Source organism: Bos indicus x Bos taurus, chromosome 17, assembly GCF_003369695.1.
Source record: "Bos indicus x Bos taurus breed Angus x Brahman F1 hybrid chromosome 17, Bos_hybrid_MaternalHap_v2.0, whole genome shotgun sequence".
NCBI classification, from domain to species: domain Eukaryota; kingdom Metazoa; phylum Chordata; class Mammalia; order Artiodactyla; family Bovidae; genus Bos; species Bos indicus x Bos taurus.
This window is the reverse complement of record NC_040092.1, coordinates 58,301,702-58,321,205: the sequence shown is the minus strand read 5'-3', so window position 1 is coordinate 58,321,205 and position 19,504 is coordinate 58,301,702. Positions and strand designations below refer to the sequence as shown.

At 39.9% G+C, this 19,504-nt stretch overlaps 2 protein-coding genes across 2 annotated transcripts in view; one reads left to right on the top strand and one right to left on the bottom strand.

Moving 5' to 3' along the window:
- Positions 1-10,414, top strand: part of FREM3 (FRAS1 related extracellular matrix 3) — a 112,916-nt gene extending 102,502 nt beyond the window's left edge. The window contains 2 exon segments of the mRNA XM_027567430.1: positions 5,610-5,759; positions 9,997-10,414. Coding sequence (XP_027423231.1) covers positions 5,610-5,759; positions 9,997-10,271 — 425 coding nt within the window. The 3' untranslated portion in view covers positions 10,272-10,414.
- Positions 10,415-14,305: 3,891 nt separating this feature from the next.
- The window catches only part of SMARCA5 (SWI/SNF related, matrix associated, actin dependent regulator of chromatin, subfamily a, member 5), a 38,898-nt gene continuing 33,699 nt past the window's right edge, over positions 14,306-19,504 (bottom strand). The window contains exons 21-24 of the mRNA XM_027567429.1: positions 18,604-18,722; positions 17,970-18,182; positions 16,352-16,459; positions 14,306-15,579 (exon numbers count right to left, since the gene is read on the bottom strand). Of these exons, the coding sequence (XP_027423230.1) occupies positions 15,514-15,579; positions 16,352-16,459; positions 17,970-18,182; positions 18,604-18,722 (506 nt within the window). The 3' untranslated portion in view covers positions 14,306-15,513. The remainder of the gene's footprint in view (positions 15,580-16,351; positions 16,460-17,969; positions 18,183-18,603; positions 18,723-19,504) is intronic.

Genomic DNA, 19,504 nt, shown 5'->3' with positions numbered 1-19,504 from the left:
ACTCCTAAATCTCCAGCCCTGACTTGATTCTCGAACTCCGGATTCACACATTAACACCTTTCCACCCCTAGCCAAGACTGTTTCCTCTCCTATCTTCCCAACTGAGTTTATGAAGATCCCATCCCCACTCTGGCAGGGCATCCTAGAAGCTACCTACGTCCAATCACTGGATGCTGCTCAGGACACTGACTACATCCATCTCTCCCACTCCATCATCATGTCCCACTCCATTACTGGTATATACATCAGAGAACATTTCAAACCATTCTCATGTCTCACCTGGATAATTGCAATAGCTTCCTAATTAGTAGCCCTAGCTCTTCCTTAAATCTGTGGCCCAAACCGAAGTTGTATAGATGTACAGAAAACAAACAAAAAAACCAACCACCTTTCCACTACTTAAAATTGGCCCCTATATTTTTGTGTATGGTGTTAGAAAGTGTTTTAGTTTCATTCTTTTACAAGTGGCTGACCAGTTTTCCCAGCACCACTTGTTAAAGAGATTGTCTTTAATCCATTGTATATTCTTGCCTCCTTTGTCAAAGATAAGGTGTCCCTAGGTGCGTGGATTTATCTCTGGGCTTTCTATTTTGTTCCATTGATCTACATTTCTGTCTTTGTGCCAGTACCATACGGTCTTGATGACTGTGGCTTTGTAGTAGAGCCTGAAGTCAGGCAGGTTGATTCCTCCAGTTCCATCCTTCTTTCTCAAAATAAACTCAAAATGGATTAAATATCTAAACTTAAGACTGGAAACTATAACACTCCTAGAGGAGAACATAGACAAAATACTCTCTGACACAAATCACAGCAGGATCCTCTATGACCTCCCAGAATATTGGAAATAAAAGCAAAAATAAACAAATGGGACCTAATTAAAATGAAAAGCTTCTGCACAACAAAGGAAACTATAAGCAAGGTGAAAAGACAGCCTTCAGAATGGGAGGAAATAATAGCAAATGAAGCAACTGACAAAGAATTAATCTCAAAAATATACAAGCAGCTCCTGCAGCTCAATTCCAGAAAAACAAATGACCCAATCAAAAAATGGCCCAAAGAACTAAACAGACATTTCTCCAAAGAAGACATATAATGGCTAACAAACACATGAAAAGATGCTCAACATCACTCATTATCAGAGAAATGCAAATCAAAAGCACAATGAGGTACCATCTCACACCAGTCAGAATGGCTGCGATCCAAAAGTCTACAAGCAATAAATGCTGGAGAGGGTGTGGAGAAAAGGGAACCCTCTTACACTGCTGGTGGGAATGCAAACTAGTACAGCCACTATGGAGAATAGTGTGGAGATTCCTTAAAAAACTGGAAATAGAACTGCCTTATGATCCAGCAATCCCACTGCTGGACATACGTACCAAGGAAACCAGAATCGAAAGAGACACATGCACCCCAATGTTCATCGCAGCAGTGTTTACAATAGCCAGGACATGGAAGCAACCTAGATGTCCATCAGCAGACGAATGGATAAGAAAGCTGTGGTACATATACACAGTGGAATATTACTCAGCCATTAAAAATAATGCATTTGAATCAGTTCTAATGAGGTGGATGAAACTGGAGCCTATTATACACAGTGAAGTAAGCCAGAAGGAAAAACGCCAATACAGTATACTAACGCATATATATGGAATTTAGAAAGATGGTAACGATGACCCTGTATGAGAGACAGCAAAAGAGACACAGATGTATAGAACAGTCTTTTGGACTCTGTGGGAGAGGGTGAGGGTGGGATGATTTGGGAGAATGGCATTGAAACATGTATAATATCATATATGAAATGAATCACCAGTCCAGGTTTGATGCATGATACAGGATGCTTGGGGCTAGTGCACTGGGACAACCCAGAGGGATGGTATGGGGAGGGAGGTGGGAATGGGGTTCAGGATGGGGAACACGTGTACACCTGGGGCAGATTCATATCGATGTATAGCAAAACCAATAGAATATTGTAAAGTAATTAGCCTCCAATTAAAATAAATAAATTTTTAAAAATTAAAAAAATTGGCCCCTATATTCTAAGGAGAGTCTAGAAAGTGAAGTCCTATCTACTTAAAGTGGATCCAAGTTTCTGTAGGCTCTGATTTCTCCCTTCCTCTCAAAACTCATCCCCTCATTCATCTACTCTCACCTTAAACGTTTCCAAGAAATGCCCTCTTTTATTCCTTCCCAAACACTAGGCTTGTCATGCTTCTGGGCCTTTCTTTTTCATATGAGCCACTCTGTTAGGAACATTCTTCCCACTATTCTCATGGATCAATTCTCATTCATTCTTTGAGCCTAGCACAGTTATTGTCTTCCAAGACTCCTCCTTCTGAGCCTTGAGGTGGTCCCTTCTTTTGTCAGCGCACTCAGGGTTAGCTGATGGGCATCAGAGTGGCTGCCCCATAGTCAGAACACATAGAGGATGCTCAAAAGATGTCTGTTTAGCTGAACTAAAAAACATTAAACTTAACTTCATGAAACCAGATGTTAAAAAACTGATACTGACTCATTGGCATTGCCTATCCCTTTTCTAAAGATCCAGAAACTGTTGAAATGAACTGTTCCAGAGTTTTTCTAGTGATTCTTCTAGTGAAACCCTCTTGTTTCCAGAATCTATTTTGTCTTCCGAGGTAATTGAGAAAACATCTCCCAGTCTTCCGTCTCTTGGCCTCTCTCCTGTTCAGGGTGGTTTGGCAAAGTTTAACAACAGTGTGTCTGTTCCTTCACCTGTTAAGTCCTCTTTGGACCTTGGTATGAAATTTCTCTGAATCTGCACAGTGAACTCATTTTTAAATGATGGTCATATCTCTCTCGAAAGTTTCCCTTTCCACTTTGTCGCATTTCTTTTTCTTATTTCCATTTAAAGGGCATTTTCTTTTAAAGTAGAGAAAAGCACAGCTATGGCTGTAGAATCCATTTAACATAAGTGGTCAAAACACTCTACTCTAATAACTGCCCACCCATAAGAATCATTGTCAGCATCTCAGTTTTTTAAACAGACCTTGAGTGACAACTACTTAGAGATACTGCTGGGCTGCACAGAGCATCTCTTTCCTCTATTTGAACAAATCTCCTTATGCTCAGTATACAGAGCATCTCAGAAGAATTTCACGATTTTTCTTCTAAGTGACGCTGTCCTCCTCTTACATCCTGTATTTTAAAGTATTCAGAGAGGCTTGATTCTTACATTTTTTTTCTGAACAGTGACATAACTCAATTTTTTTTTAATCTTTCTTACCTTTATCCCTTCCCTAATACCACACAGAGTAAATTCTCTGCTAAATAAGCAGATCCGTTAGTCTCAACTTTAAAAAAATATAATTTGTAGTAAGTTCAAAGTATATCAGAAGTGAATTAAAATTAGCCACTCGACAAATTCTTGAATATAACACACCAACCAAACTGTTTCTAAGGGGATGTGGAATGTGGTCGCTGGTCTTGAGCCATTGGTAAGGCTCTGATAACACAGAACAGCGTGTAAGAATGGCAGCTTTAACATTTTAACTCTTTAAAGAGGTGCTAAATCACGAGACCACGATAAGGCTAAAGTGTGTCACCTACAATGTGGAGGAAACTGGCTGTATCTGGAAAACCTCAGGGTAGGAGATATGCTGATTAGTTGCTCTCACAGATAAGCAAACAAGAGGGAGTGCATTAGGATGAGGCAGTATCCCTAGAGTATATCAAGCAAAGGATGCAGGAGGCTTGTCCTGGACCAGATGTGAGCCACGCGCGCAGAAGAGATCCAGAATGGACCTGTCTCAGGCTTGTCCAATAGCACCATCTAGAGGGATGAACAATCCCCACAGAAGCACCACCAAATGCTAATTAATGAGGAAGGATTAATGATCAGCCAGGATAGGGATGCAGACTGAAGGGCCTTAGCACGCACACATCCTTAACAAGCAGATGGCAGATGAGAAGTACCATGGGAATGAGAGATCTCCAAAGAACACACCAAAGTGCCCATGAGAAACAGAATCTGCTCGCTTCCAATCTTCTAAGACCCAAGAGTGTGGTCACCATGATAAAACCCATCAAGATCTTGTCTGCTTCTCTTGTCCACCCTGTTTCCTGTCCAAGCTTAGAGGTATCCGAAACATCAGCCAGCAACAATGGAGGGGTGGAGTGAAACTTCTGAGTCAGAAAGAGAGGATGGGGACTTCACTGGTCTAAGTGGCTAAGACTTGGTGTATTTCCAATGCTGGGGGTCTGGTCTCCACCCCTGGTCAGGGAACTAGATCCCACCTGCAGCAACTAAAGATCCTGCTTGCCACATATAAGACCCAATGCAGCCAAAAAAAGAAATAAAAATGTTTACGAGAGAATGATCTCCCCACACACTTTTCTGAGTGCAGACCCCCACCTGTGATGCAGCGGAGGACAGCAAATAGCAAGAGTGACCCATCAGTGCAATTAGTGAGCTGTGCAAAGTGTCAGGCGAGCACGGGATAAGGAACAACTTCCCCCTTAAGGGCATATATGGCCTCCCAGGAGCTTCCCAGGGGACACTAGTGGTAAAGAACCTGATGGCCAACGCAGGAGACATAAAAGACACGGGTTTGATCCCTGGGTCAGGAAGAGAGCATGGCAACCCAATCCAGTATTCATGCCTGGAGAATCCCATGGATCAATGAGCCCGGCAGGCTACACAGCACATAGGATCGCAGAGTCGGGCACAACTGAGCGACTTAGCATGCATGCGTGCACATGACCTCCCAGAGCAGGTTACTCAAAGTCTTACAAAAGGAGTGTGTGAAATTAACATGTTGAGAAGGGAGTTTCAGCTCTGAAGACATCACCAGTGAAGATGGAGGCCCTGACCGGTGCTGTGCTGGCTGCCTGGAGAACTGTTCTGTGTAACAGGCTCAGAGGGCAGAGGGCCAGGAATGGTACGTGAAGACTCCAGAAAGAACTAGTCAGGTTATGAGAGCTCTGGCGCGCTGCCGTCAAACGTCTGGTAAAACTCTCTGCAGCATGAAGAGATCTGCTAAAATGCATCCTGGGTAAATCTGCTTGTTACAGTGGGTTTCTACCTTCCAAAATCCACGTCCACTTTCACCTGCTCTCAGAGTCTGATGCCCACCCTGGCCGCCCTCAGCCTTCTATTCTAGGGGACCCCTTTTTTTGCCTTTGGGGGTAGCAGTTCAGGAATAGAATTGGTCTGTCTTTGTGACAAACTTATGGGATAAGGTGCAGCAGCAGACGCCGAGTTCAAGACCCCTGGCTGGACTGTGCCTCGACATGAAGGGCCCTTCTCCCTTGAGAAAAAAAGCCTCCCTAGTTTCCCACCATCTTTTCCCAAACGATAGCTGGCTTGCCAGAGTTACAGCTAGTTGACCAATTTCCCCCAACTGGGAAACTTCTTTGCACGACAGATCTCTCTTAAAGGAGGAAAATGAATAGAATTCTGATTTTCTAAGCTGTCGTGGCATGAGACTCCTCCTGGATGTGGTCGTGTGTGTGTGTTGCCTGTTTCCTCTCGAGCCTGTGGGACCTATCAAGTCTGGTGACTGTGACAAATGCCCAGGCTCCCGAGGGGCCAGAGGAGACAAGAGTCCTGGGAGGCAGCAGCATTCTTAATTTGTCCCTTCATGTCTCCCCAGAGCCTGCCCTGCACTTTGGAGATGCTGAATATCACGTTGATCAAAGTGCTGGCTCTGTGGAGGTTTGCGTCCGGAGGACAGGCACGGACCTTTCCCAAGCGTCCTCTGTCACCGTGCGCTCCAAGAGAAGAGAGCTGGCCTCAGCAGAAGGTAAGCAGCCCATTTTTAAAATGTGTCACCATCCTGACATTTGTCTAGTCTGTTTAAGTGTACCATGCCAAGTCTTTGTGGAGAGGCTCTGATTTAAATTTTCTCCTCCCTTGCCTTATAGAATGACTTCTGCTGTTTACGCAAGAAACAGAATATTCGAGTAGCAGCCTTACATGACTTGTTGATTCGTTCATTAACTACTTAGGAAAGTGAAGTCGCTCAGTTGTGTCTGACTCTTTGCTACTCCATGGACTGTAGCCTACCAGGCTCCTCTGTGTATGGGATTTCCCAGCACTCGTACTAGAGTGGGTTGCCATTTCCTTCTCCAGGAGATCTTCCCTACCCAGGGATTGAACCTGGGTCTCTTGCATTGTAGGCAGATGCTTTACTGTCTGAGCCACCAGAGAAGTCCCATTAATTACTTGCTTGGGTCCAAATTAACCTTCCGAAGTTAAGAATATTCACTGTGACAACCTAGAGGGGTAGGTAGAATGGGGTGGGAAGTGGAGACAGACTCAAGGGGGAGGGGACATAAGGATATCCATGTTGATGTATTGGCATAAAACAATATGGTGAAGCAATTACGCTCCAATTAAAAATAAATACATTTTTAAAAAGGAATTTTTGTAGGACTTCCCTGGTGACCCAGCAGATAAGAATCCACCTGCCAAGGCAGGGGACATGGGTTCCATCTCTGGGCCGGGGAGACTGCACACACCGCGAGGCAGCTAAGCCCGTGCACCACGACTACTGAGCCCACGTGCCCTAGAGGCTGTGCTCCCCAGCGAGAGGAGCCACACAGCGAGGAACCCATTCCCTGCAACTAGAGAATGCTTGTGCGGAGTAACAAGGGCCAGCACAGCACAAAATAATTAATTTAAAAAAGAATATGTGTAGAGACTAGAAGCTGCTCATAAACACTATGTCATACCAAGGTGTACCCGAGATGACTGAGCAGGTATACCAGCTCCTGGGAGAACCCAGGTACCTACTGGCCCCCCGGGAGGTTAGGAGGCTGTCACTTCTGACTCTCCAGCATTTTCCTTGGCTTCAAGCAGCATGTTCTCACACCCCACTCCCCTTTGCCTTTCTTGATGTGGACAAGCAAAGCCTGGCTGGCAGTATAGTTAAATGGTTCTGAACATCACTTTCTCTGTGTTGAAACTGTCAGCTGCTTTACCAACCAAAACAAATAAACAAAGGAAAAAAAACAAAACAAAACACAGTAGGATTCAGGAAGAGACAGGGAAATTTCCATCTGCATTGAAATCCACATTTTTTCCATTGCTAACAGGGACCTTAATCTCCTGGGATGTGACAGGCAGCGTAATTCAGGATTAGTATTATACAGTCCAAGACAATTGAGGATATGTTAAGATAAAAACTAAAAGCACAAATCTTGCAAATATAACTCAGCAATCTTAACACCTACAGGCACTGACAGGATGTGCAGAGAAAATGTGTCTAAGAAAATGCACACCCGGGTTCAACATGTGCCCGAGACAGTTAAGGGAACTGAAGACAACTTGCTCTGGGGAGAATCACCATATTGTAACACGTCAGTGAATATATCCCATCATATTGTGCTGACACCACTGGTGCTCCTTCTGTTCTTTTGTTGTTGTCTTGCTTTTTTTTTTTTTGGCTTTTCTTTATTCCCTCCTTCTTCGCTTAATTTTCAGGCCAGGCTCTTTCTCACTCTATGTATTTGTGAAACCAAAAGTGAATAGACCAGTTAGTTGGCTCCTTGGACTCTTTTTATGGTTAGGAAAAAAATTAAAATTTATTTAGGTGAATTCCTTTTCATACCAGTAATGACCCTCTGCTAGCCCTCAGGGAGGGATGGACAGATAGAAGTGATCTATGCTTGAGGTCATAACTCATAGGTTTGAACAGGAGCTGTGCAGAAGTAACAGTTTAGACTTGATAATCTCTAGAGTCTAGAAAATACTTGACATCTGCTCAGGTTGGTGAATTAACAATAATAATGATGCACCCATATGTATATCATTATTTATGACATAAAAGTGATTATAATTTATATGTACTGAATGCTTGCTATTTGACAGACTCTGTGCTAGCATCCTTGTTGTAGTATCTCTAATCTTCGCAACAACTTTGGAAAATATCAACAATCTTCTCCATTTTGGTGTTAAAGAAATTGAGACTCAAACAATGAAATAGTTTATCCAAGTAAACAGCAGAATTAACATGTGAACCCAAACTCAGAAGATCCCAAATCCCCTTTCCTTTACTCTCCTGCCTTTGTGCTTTTTCACCATCATTTTGTTTTTTTCATAATGTAATTATCTCAAACTTACAGAAAAGTAATAGGTGCAGTAAAAAGAAAAAAACACGTCCATTGAGAGCAGGTTGCCAATAAATCTGGAACCATCTCTTCAAAAATGTGGAGGCCAACTCCTATAGAGACATTCTCCTGTGTACCCACAATACAAGCTTGAAATCAGGGTACTGATACATGGCTACACGCTCATCTGCAGACCTCATTCAAATTCTACCAGCTGTCCCCCAAATCATTCTTAAAGCAAAAAAGTTCAGTTCAAAATCACATTCTATTTTGTACCATGTCGTTTGGTTTTGTATACCATCTGGACAGTTTCTTGGCTTTCTTTGACTTTTATGACTTTTATATTTTTCAAGATTATAAACCAGGAGGAGGGATAAATTAGGAGTTTGGAATTAACAGATGGACACTACTATACATAAAAATAGATAGTCAACAAGGACCTCCTGTATAGTACAAAGAATTGTACTTAATAGTCTTGTAATAACCTAAATGGGAAAAGACTTTGAGAGCGAACAGATATGTATGTATGTGTAACTGAAATGTCCTGCTGTACACGTGAAACTAACACATCATTGTCAATCAACTATGGGGCTTCCCTGGGAGCTCAGACGGTAAGGAGTCTGCTTGCATTGTAGGAGACCTGGGTTCAATCCTTGGGTCAGGAAGATCCCCTGGAGAAAGAAATGGCAACCACTCCAGTAGTCTTGCCTGGAGAATCCCATGGACAGAGGAGTTGGGTGGGCTGCCGTAACCCACCCGGCTCCTCTGTCCATGGGGTCACAGAGTTGGACACAACTATACTATACTCCAATATAAAATAAAAATTTTAAAGAAATATTACAAATTAGTTTTGTAAAATACCCACCAGGTTGGGCTTGTCTGATTTTCCTCATAATTAGATTCAGGCTCTGCATCTTCAGAAGGAATATCACAGAAATGGTACTGCCTTTTCGCTGCCTTCTAGCCAATGGGACACAATTGCAATTTATCCCACGGTTGGTGATATTAACTTTGATCACTTGGTTAAGGTGGTATGTGCCAGGTTTCTTTACTATGAAGTTTCTTTTCTTCCTTTGTAATTAAGAAGTCTTTTTGTGTTAGTTGCTCAGTCGCATCCAATTCTTTGCAGCCCCATGGACCTGCCAGGCTCTTCTGTTCATGTGATTCTCTGGGCAAGAATTCTGGAGTGGGTTGCCATTCCCTTCTCCAGGGATCTTCCCAACCCAGGGATCAAACCCAGGTCTCCCACATTGCAGGCAGATTCTTTACCATCTGAGCCACGAGGGTAACCCCCAAGAAGTTTTTTATGGGGAGATAATTTGAGACAACGTAAATATTCTATTCTTGCATTTATTTACATATATTACTCAGGGGTTCTTCTTGTATTCTCTTTGATTATAATTTGTCATGACATTGGATGACTTTTTAAATAAATAGCAAAGAAGTGATACAATGAGGTGAGCCAGCTCACAAAATGATTAATAACTGAGAAAATGGCAGGAACTTCACGGCCCAGTAAAACTGAGCAGAATATTTTAAGGTTAAACTAGATGTCTGGGAAAGGTGAATGAGTGAAACCTGGTCAAAATGAAAGTCACAATCGTGGTCTTAACAGTTCCAAATAGAAAAGGGAAATGCCTTCATTAAAACTGAAGTTGCCTTGAGAGCCTTCAGAGTATCGGTGGGATTTTTGTGGAAGTGCTTGGAAGCTGATGGAGAGCATTGGTGGGGATCGCACGTGGTGACCGATGTGTGGTGGTTGTGGCATTTTGTAGAACGTGGAAATCTCCCCTGAGGATCAAGCCAAAAAATATGAGTTTGAAGGTGCCATATACATAGGAAAATGCTAAGGACCAGCCATCTTTCTCTGAAGGAAAACTTTGGGCAGTGACTCCTGCATCTTACTCTTGGCTTTTTCTTTCCCACTAGCTGGATTAGACTACACTGGCATCAGCCAAAAACTGAACTTTGCTCCAGGAGTGCGTGTTCAGATGTTCCGAGTGACAATCCTTGCTGACCTAGGACAGCCCATCTTTGAGAGTTCAGAGCGATTTGAATTACTTCTTCAGATGCCGCTGGGTGCAGCACTTGGAGAGCCCAATAAAACCATTTTCATCAATGACACGGTCACTGACTATAAGCAGAGTGCTTGTCCTCCTTTTGGTTGTTTAAGAGAGAGGAAGCAGCCAAAACAGCTCTCCTAACAACGGCTTCCAGCTCACTACAACCCTGGGATATCAATGGTATTGTACTGTCACTGGTGTTACATACATTCTGGTGATATGCCCAAGTGTAGTGTATGAAACTGTATCAAAATATAGAGGAAGAATAAGCCTACAAAGGATTATTACACTGTGCTCTGCTTTTTCCTTTTTTCTTTTACTTTGTTACCAAGGGCAGTGAAACCCATCGTCGTCAATTAAATCAACAGTTAAGAACAAAAGGCTCAACCTTTGTCCATTGATGCTGGACAAGAAGCACATTTCAGCTAGTGATGCCTTCATTCTCTTCCAGTTTTCCAGGTTATACTGCTAAGAGTGCCCTTAGCACTCGTTCCTGACTCTCTCTCCAGATATAGGAGCTGATAAAAACAAGGGTACTCGTACTCAGCATATCACCCTGAACCATTCTAAAAAAGCCAGACTTCCTTCCAGACTGGTTCCCAGGTGGCGCAGCTTATTAGCAAACAGGAATGGAAACTGGAGGTTTGGATCCTTCAGCAGCACCATGTCCATTTTCGAGGTGCATCTGGGCTCCTGCTCTTGAGCTGCCTCATGTTACTGGCCTCCCTTCTACTCAGACGTAAGGCTGACGCCACAGATAAGAAAAATGACCTATCTGTAAGCTGCTTTAACAGCAACCAGACAGGAACTCCACTTGGTAGTGTTGGCAACTCTCAGAAGTCAGTGCACACTCTGTGCTGCAGTGTGCAAGGTCTTCTCTCCAAACTGACCTTGACCTTCCCTAGGAGATATGTTCCCACGGGGACATGTTTCTGACTTCAAACCAGATCAATCATGTCTCCAAAGTGACAATATACAGGAAAAATGTGCTGAGAATAACTTTCCATGTAAAAAAATGGTCCCCTCTGTGAAAGATGACACAATCAACCAAAATCATTCTGTCACCGAGTCCAGTTGACCACTGTCAATCCATCACATCATCCCTATAAGGAGATGATGTTCCTCTACCAAGGAACATCTCGTCTTCACTATAAAAATGAGATGACTCAGCCATCATTAATGACTCACACACTCAGCATGCTGCCTTTTAGTTTCGTAACTGGATTTATAAAATTGAGTAGAAACAAGCAAGTCACAATCCAAAGTTATGTAACATTTGTTCCATGTAAAGGAAAGGGAAAACAACAAGTGTAGCAAGAGGTACTAACTCGGTGCATCTCAAACTTCCTAAGCATCACCGGGAGGGCTTGAGACAGAAATGCAAAGCCTCCCCACCAGATTTCAGCTCAGTAAACTGGAGGACGACCTGAGCATCTGTAATTTTAACAAGCTCCCAGGTGTTTCCACTGCTGCTGTTCCTCCAACCACACAACGGTCCCAAAGTAAATGAGAGGCAATGATTATGATGCCAGTACATGACAACTCACCAGAAAAATCTCTTCTAAAATAATCCGCAGATCCAAAATTAAACATAAAAGCATTTTCGGGTTTCCCAGGTGGTGCTAGTGGTAAGGAACCCACCTGCCACTGCAAGAGACATTAAGATGCGGGTTCTATCCCTGGGTCAGGAAGATCCCCTGAAGGGCATGGCAACCCACTCCAGTATTCATGCCTAGAGAATCCCACAGACAGAGTAGCCTGGCAAGCTACAGTTCAGAGGGTTGCAGTCGGACATGACTGAAGGGACTTAGCACACTCTGAAATAATACTGATCTTCCTCACCTAAACTAAAAAATGTTACCCTGTTGCTATATTTTAATCTTCATGTTAATATGAAGATACTTATTAAGGTTTCATTATTTTGCTTTGGTAAAATTCGTTTAAAGCAGTACTTTTCAATTTCCTGTGCATGAATCACCTCTGAGCATCTCATTAAAGTGCAGATTCTAGTGCAGCAGGTCTGACATGAGGCCTTAGATTCTGCATTTCTAACAAGCTCCCATGTGAAGGTTTTAGTCTATCAGTGCAAGTACAAAGATGACCATGTTCTTCGTTTTCAAAATACATCAGATTCAGGGTGGTACATTTTTCCAAGTGAAACTTGCAGCACCAAGTGATACCCGAGACACAAGCAGAAAAGTGGCTTCAGAGAGAGGTATACGTGGTGAGGATAGCGGAAAGTTAACCTGATTGCTTCTGCTGTGTTCAGGGAGTGACTGCCTAAACATATGCAGTAACTTTAAACTTGCACAAATCCATGTGTGAGGGCTATGCTGTATTCTGGCTTCAGACAGACTGAGACAGGTTACGCTATTATTTTTACAGAGCTGCACCTCCCTTTAAAATGGTTACAGGAACCAGGATAATTGTGTTCTATGCCTGAAACAAGTGCATTATTTTGGACTTGACTGTCCCTTCATACTTTCCCAATTTGCACTGAGTTAATTCCCCCAACTGACAGGAACAGTGTCCAGTGTAAAGGACTGGTGGTTCCTCAGAAATGGGATTTATGTATGTTCCTTAAAATGTTACAACAACTGAATTTATCCACAACACTAAGGACACGTGGATCTTTAACTTTTTTTTTTTAAAACAAATGTACACAGAGTCAAATATTATAAAGCTTAATCACATTTGAAACAATTACTTAAAACTAACAAATTGGTATTAGCTAGTGTTCTTGCCTGGAGAATCCCAGGGACAGGGGAGCCTGGTGGGCTGCCGTCTATGGGGTCGCAGAGTCGGACACGACTGAAGTGACTTAGCAGCAGCAGTTTAATATTAACAATATTGACCCTTTTTACTGTCTATCATGTACCTGTCACACTTGACACTGAATGTTCTACAAAGACCAACATTTAGATATTCATAAATGCCACTACCCTAAATTAGGGTTTTGAGTTCAGATTAACACATTATAATGAGTATATGTAAGCCCTGCAATAAAATTAAAGCACACACTTTAAGTCTACTATATGAATTTGAAATACCCTAAATTTTAAAAAGTTTGCTATTGGAAAATTTTCCGTTTTCTTCTCCAAGGTTATATTAATATTTAAAATACTGAAGTTGAAATGATAACATTAGTTTTACTGGATACCTTCCCAATAAAATGTAATCTTCCCAACAGAGTAATACATAATTATCTATTAAATGAAATAGTCTAACAACTGACTGTGACCCTGTGGTCACCTAGGTAAACACCCAGTCTCTTCTAAGCTGGCTTTAGGACCATTCATTCCACCCATTTAAACTTTCTATTCCTCAACTGTAAATTGAGGAAATCAAATGGGTTCCAATTTTGAGTCTACTCTACCACCAATTCCTCTTTTAAAATAGTTGGTTGGGCTTAAGTGATCATTTTTCCTTACCTAGCAGTATAAATAAAAACTTGGCTTTATTCTAGATAAACGTGCAACAGTGATATCCTAACTGACCTGTGATCCACAATGCTAAATTTTGATAAATTGTTTCTTTTCATGCTTTTTTCAAGTGTTTCAATTTACACGTGTATGTCCGGTCGGTGTCCCTGAGCTCTGAAGGACTGCAACTAGCTTCCTTTTACATTTCCACTCTCTGCCTCCCTCCCATGCCCACCACCTCCACCACCATCACACACACACAGACATGCATTAGGCTGTTTTTGTCTTGAAAACACTTCTGTGATCTCTGTAAAGTTTTCTTCAACCTTATATTTTCCCAATTATTTCTTCCAAAATAAAGCCACCACTCTTAATAGCTTTTACATGCAAAGAGTAACCATTCCTCAATTTTGCATACATTAGATCCACAATTGTTATTTTAAGAATCTAAGGTGAGAAGTCAATGGGTGGGGTGGGGGTGGGGGCACAAAACACTCTCATCACTCCACAAACTGCTATAAACACTGCATTTTGCTTGACACCGACAGCAACAATCCCACTTTTTAGAAGTAAGCAGTATTAGTAATATTATAGAAACCAGCATTATAAATAGAAATCTCAATTATGTGTGGGCTGATAAAAGCAACTGATATGGGGAGGAAATCTAAGGAAAAAAGATAGCATCCTAAGGGAAAAAAGTGAATAAAAATCAAATGAGGAATGAAAATTAAAGAAATGGAAAGAAAAGACCACTTAAGGATTATAAAAGTTATATTTATTCACGATGCTACATTTATTGCATTCCCTTAGAAAAATGGAGAACTATTTATGTACCCAATTTGCACATATAAAACTTTATACAAATTATGTGTAGCACATAAAGGCCTCTGGTACAGCTAAAATCCTGACACTACAATTTGGGTAATCCTGCTTCAGGGTCTCCAGTTTATCAAGTCTGTCCATAGAAAATAAAAACTGGAATTAAGTCATTCTTACTGTTCACACTTAGAAATTATTTTAAATATAATAAAATAAAATTTTCAATTACTCTAAAACCCAAAAAAGGTTAAACCGGAAGGGGATACATTTTGTTACCAATTTCAACAGTATGACAAATTGACACCTTATTTTGGCTGGGTCTTTTTAAAAACAGAAAAAAATCATCTTAAGTTTTGACATTATCTTTCCAAGTTGTGGCTGTTTCAGAAGGTAATTTGTCAAAAATATTTACCAAACAATTAAAAAAAATAATAATAATATTCCTTTTACAAAATGGTACAATAACACCTTAAGGAACCAGAAAATACTAAATGTCTTTGGCTATACAACTAAAAGGCCATTCTTCCAAACAGAATAGGGCATATTCATCACCTCAGAACTATAGAAACAGCGCAACAGAAATATGCATAGAATTTAATGAGAATTTGTCTTGCCTTTTTTCCCCATTCTACCCATGTAATAAGCAAGGAGAATGCAATGTACATAATCTTCCTGGATGAGACTCAATAGCACTACAAAGAAGATACCCAAACTTCTGCAAAGGCAAAGTGAATTAAAACAGTTACACAACTAAGTGAAGACGGAAGGGACAAGTGTTATCTGCAATTTTCTTTTTTTAACTTGTTTGCTTCCTTTTAAGCGTCACAAGTATAGAAATTATAGCTCATAAACAAAGTCACAATCCTCACAAATGGAACTATAATAGAAAAATAAATCAAATGAAACATTTATTAATAAATGAAGCCTATTTTATTACTTCAAGTGTTAATGATAAAAAAATTTCAGCACAGCTGTTGCATTTAAAAAAGTGAATCTACATACTATGTTTCTAGCTCGGTAAACAGATGAACCTGATGTCGTTGAATGACATAACAATTGAGCATTGTACAGTACATCTTATGAAGACCCGTAAATTAAAGAACTACTGGTTTAAAGTTAGTGATTATGAAACAAATATGTATTCATAGTTTCAGCTTCTTTTTTCTTCCTCGGCCATCAGGTGCTCCGTCCATTTTACGTTTCTGTGTCTAGAAACAAACGAGAGGTTTCCTTCATCACAAGAGCGATATTAACATGAAATGTACTGGAAGACACATGATAGCACCTTACTAATACTGCCACTTGGTAACCAGTATTAATTTTCTTCACCCGAAGAAACTTAATTCTCTAAATGATCTTATCTACGTATTTTACTAACACAAAAATTTTACTGCTATCAATGAAGTAATGAGTAATTCACAATAAGCAACAGTAAGTCAATACACCAAACAAATGTACAACACATGCTTCATATTTAAAAAAGCAGTAATGAGAAATACTTTGTGAGGTTACATGAACACCAGACTTTCTGCAAACGTTCATTTACTCATGACCCTGTAAGTTATTACTAAATAACAAAATGACTTTTTCTCTCTCATAATTTTTGCCTTCACAATGCTAAGAGATCGCTGAGGAAAGAAACCAAAGTTTAGAAGTGAACAGTAAAGGTTGTAAATGTCACTGCTTTCCTTATATTTAAATATTCTAATATTGTAAGCTGTAACCTCAAAGTCAGGTGTAAGCTCTTGGCATTCACAAGACAGAGCGTACCGAATTTTTACCAGTCCCCACACTGTGAATTACCATCATAACATGATTTCCCCACACAATGCAATCGTTCGTTTATACTTTTTAAGCAATTTAAGGTTATACTATCTACCAAAAAAAGACTAATGCATCAGTGATAAGCCAAGTAATGTTCAAATTCTTGAAAACAGGTAAGTCCCCCAAGAAGGCATTTACACTTCCATCAGTACTCACTGAAGGCTTGGGTCCTCTTTTCTTCTTCTCTGCCTTCTCCTTTTCTTCTAGTTCCATATTTTCTCTTTCAATCAAGGTAATTAAGGTGTTACACCTCCTCTGGAGTTCCTAAGTTATAAACACAACTTTACATGATAAATCTGTATTCTCCATCTGTAAGTTTTCATGAATACAATTTCAAAACCAAAGGTACGTTTTAATAGCATAATATCACTTACACCCCCCAATATATTAAAATTTTTAAAGCAAAACTACTAATTTTCGTACACAATCCATGCGAGGGGGATTTAAAAAAAGATATGTGTGCATCTTCACTTCATTATTTAAGGCCATACTACCATATAGGACACAGCCAGGAAACATCTGCAACAGTACATATAGAGAGAAGGTAGTACGCTACATCCAGGTTCTGACTTCACTGAGACACATACACCAGAACGTTTTACAGATTGCTATGGTATGAATCTGCTTGGCTTATAGACAAAGATTACACCTCAACTGTTTCATCACAAGGGGAAGGGGCCATACACATATTATCATTTTGTATGTGTGCCTTAACATGAAACACATTAGGAAATAACACAGTTTTAAACCATGGTATTGTACCAGTAAATTAATGTGACACTGCATCTTGTTTCACTTACTATAAAATTACTCACTAACTATAAATTGTTCCTACTTTAAAAGATATAATACAGAGCTTATAGCAACTGAATCTGTCTCCTCTTACTGTATATTAATAATGCATTTAGAGTGCAACATTTCCCAACCTAGAGTTTCACAAAACACCAGCCTCCGATGACACTTAATGAAAAAAAAAACCCTTCAGTGGTCAAACACTTAAACTGTAAACTATCCCCCATCTTGAAGAGCAACAATGTATTTTAAATACACTGAGAGAAATTTTATTATCATAATATTGTTTAAACTTTGCTACCCCAGTAGATCTCAAAATTAAGACTACAGAACTGTTTTTGGCATGATTATCATCCTGAAGAACACAAGATGAAGCTAAAAATTCAACGGTGGTAAAATACCTAAGGGAAGAACAATTCATCAAAGCTAAATATTTCTGAATTCTAATTTTAGGTCATAAAAATGGAACTTGCTGATCGAACCTAGCATTAAAACAGTACAGTGTTTTACCACACTAAGCTCTTTTTAATTAACTGAAAATTCAGTATTCTGATGGGCAGATGCATGAGAAGTCCTTTCTTTATAAAAATGTGTATATTTACAAAAGCAAAAGTCAAATTTTAAATTGTGATCATCTTATTCACAAGTTAAAATTGATGCAACTTTTCCTTCTACTTAAAGCTTGATTAAACTTTACACAAAAAACTAATCCTATTGTATATAGTGATGTTAAAAGAAGTGCTATCAAACGATGGAAAAAATAAACTTTGTGACTCATGACATTAGGTTTATAACTGTGGAGGTGAACTGTTTCTTAAGGAACTACTTTAACCTATGATACAAATAGCAATTTAACAAAAATTTACTTCAAAGATACACAAATTTTCTCTAATAAAAATTTAAAAGGTACCTTAAACAATATTCCATTATCTACTTCCTCTGAATTGTTTGCTTCATTCCACAAAAAGGCCCCAGTACTCACCATTGCAGTTCTGGACTTTAGAAACCAGTCGAATCTGAACTGAGGAGAGTTGCGAATGCACTGCCGCAGCTCATCATACACGTTTTCCTTGTCGAATCCAAGCTTGTGAAGCATACAGATCAGGAAGCGGTCTTCCTCCTCAGTGTAGTTTTTCCCTTTGTTAGTACCATAAGATATTCTCAGCTGATGAAAAGGTGCTTTGTACCGTCCAATCTATGAAAATCAGATTTCACATTATATAAAATACAAATCCTATATAACCTATATTTCAAACTCTGTAAAGTTAGCTATAAATGTTGTATTTCACATCCATTTTCTATCCAAAGCACTTCCATCATATCATAACCTTTGTCCTGAAACAACTTTGGTCTTTATTATTCTAAAAAGAAATACAGACTCAGACTTTCTAGTACTATGTAGCAAAGAGCTAAATCACAGAGACGCTGACCCACATATACCAACTGAAATACTGACGTAAATTCTGTTGAGAATGTCCATGAAGTTTGAATGTTGTTCTCTAAAGAAATTTTTAATTTTAAATCATTTCTTTTCCTTTTAAAAAGTTACTTTAACTCTTATACTTACAGACAGGAGTTATTTTATCAACTACAATACTTATTAATAGTCAAAGTACCTTCGTGTCAAGTGCTTTTTTGATACTAATTCTTCTCTGAATTCTTGCCTCTCCTCTTTCAATCTGAGCCATAATCTTTTCTATGTCCTGCAGCTCATTGCATCTTTCCCAGAACACAGCTGTAAGAGTAAAATTGGGCAAATGGGATAGGTGGAGAAAGGGAAGAAATATAAGTAACTTGTTTTTATAAATGCTCTATTTGCTAAGGATTAAGAAATGTTTCCCTTCTTCCCACATCTAACACTAGTAAGTCACACAATTATCTGTTTCCTTAACTGTAAAAAAAATAGTTAAGGTGAACTGCATGATTTATCTATCTCCCAACACTTAATTCTCTGCTCTTTTGAAATTTAGCAATCACCACAGCACAACTACACATATCCACTTGTCAACCCAACAGACTTCAGGAAACACAGAATTATGTAGCATTTGAAAAGTTATAAAGAGAAATGAAGTAAAAAAAAAAAAAAAAAAGGCACAATTATTCAGTGACCTATTCTTGTTTTCTTGGTTACAGTTAGTTAACGAGGGTAAAAAAAAAAAAAATATTGATGCCATTTTAAAGAAGGGGAGATTTTCTAACTCAATTTTTAAAAAATAAAACAAGATACTAAGTTGTGGCAAATTTTAGCTTATCAAAACATCATTCATGGACTTCCCTGGTGGTTCAGAGGTTAAGACTCTATGGTTCCAGCCCAGGAGGTACGGGTTCCATCCCTGGCCAGGGAGCTAAGACTCCACACGCCACACGTGTGCTGTGCTTAGTCTCTCCGTTGTGTTTGCCTCTGTGTGGCCCATGGATTCTAGCCTGCATGCTCCTCTGTCCACGGTGATTCTCCAGGCAAGAATACTGGAGTGGGTTGCCATGCCCTCCTCCAGGGGATCTTCCCAACCCAGGGAT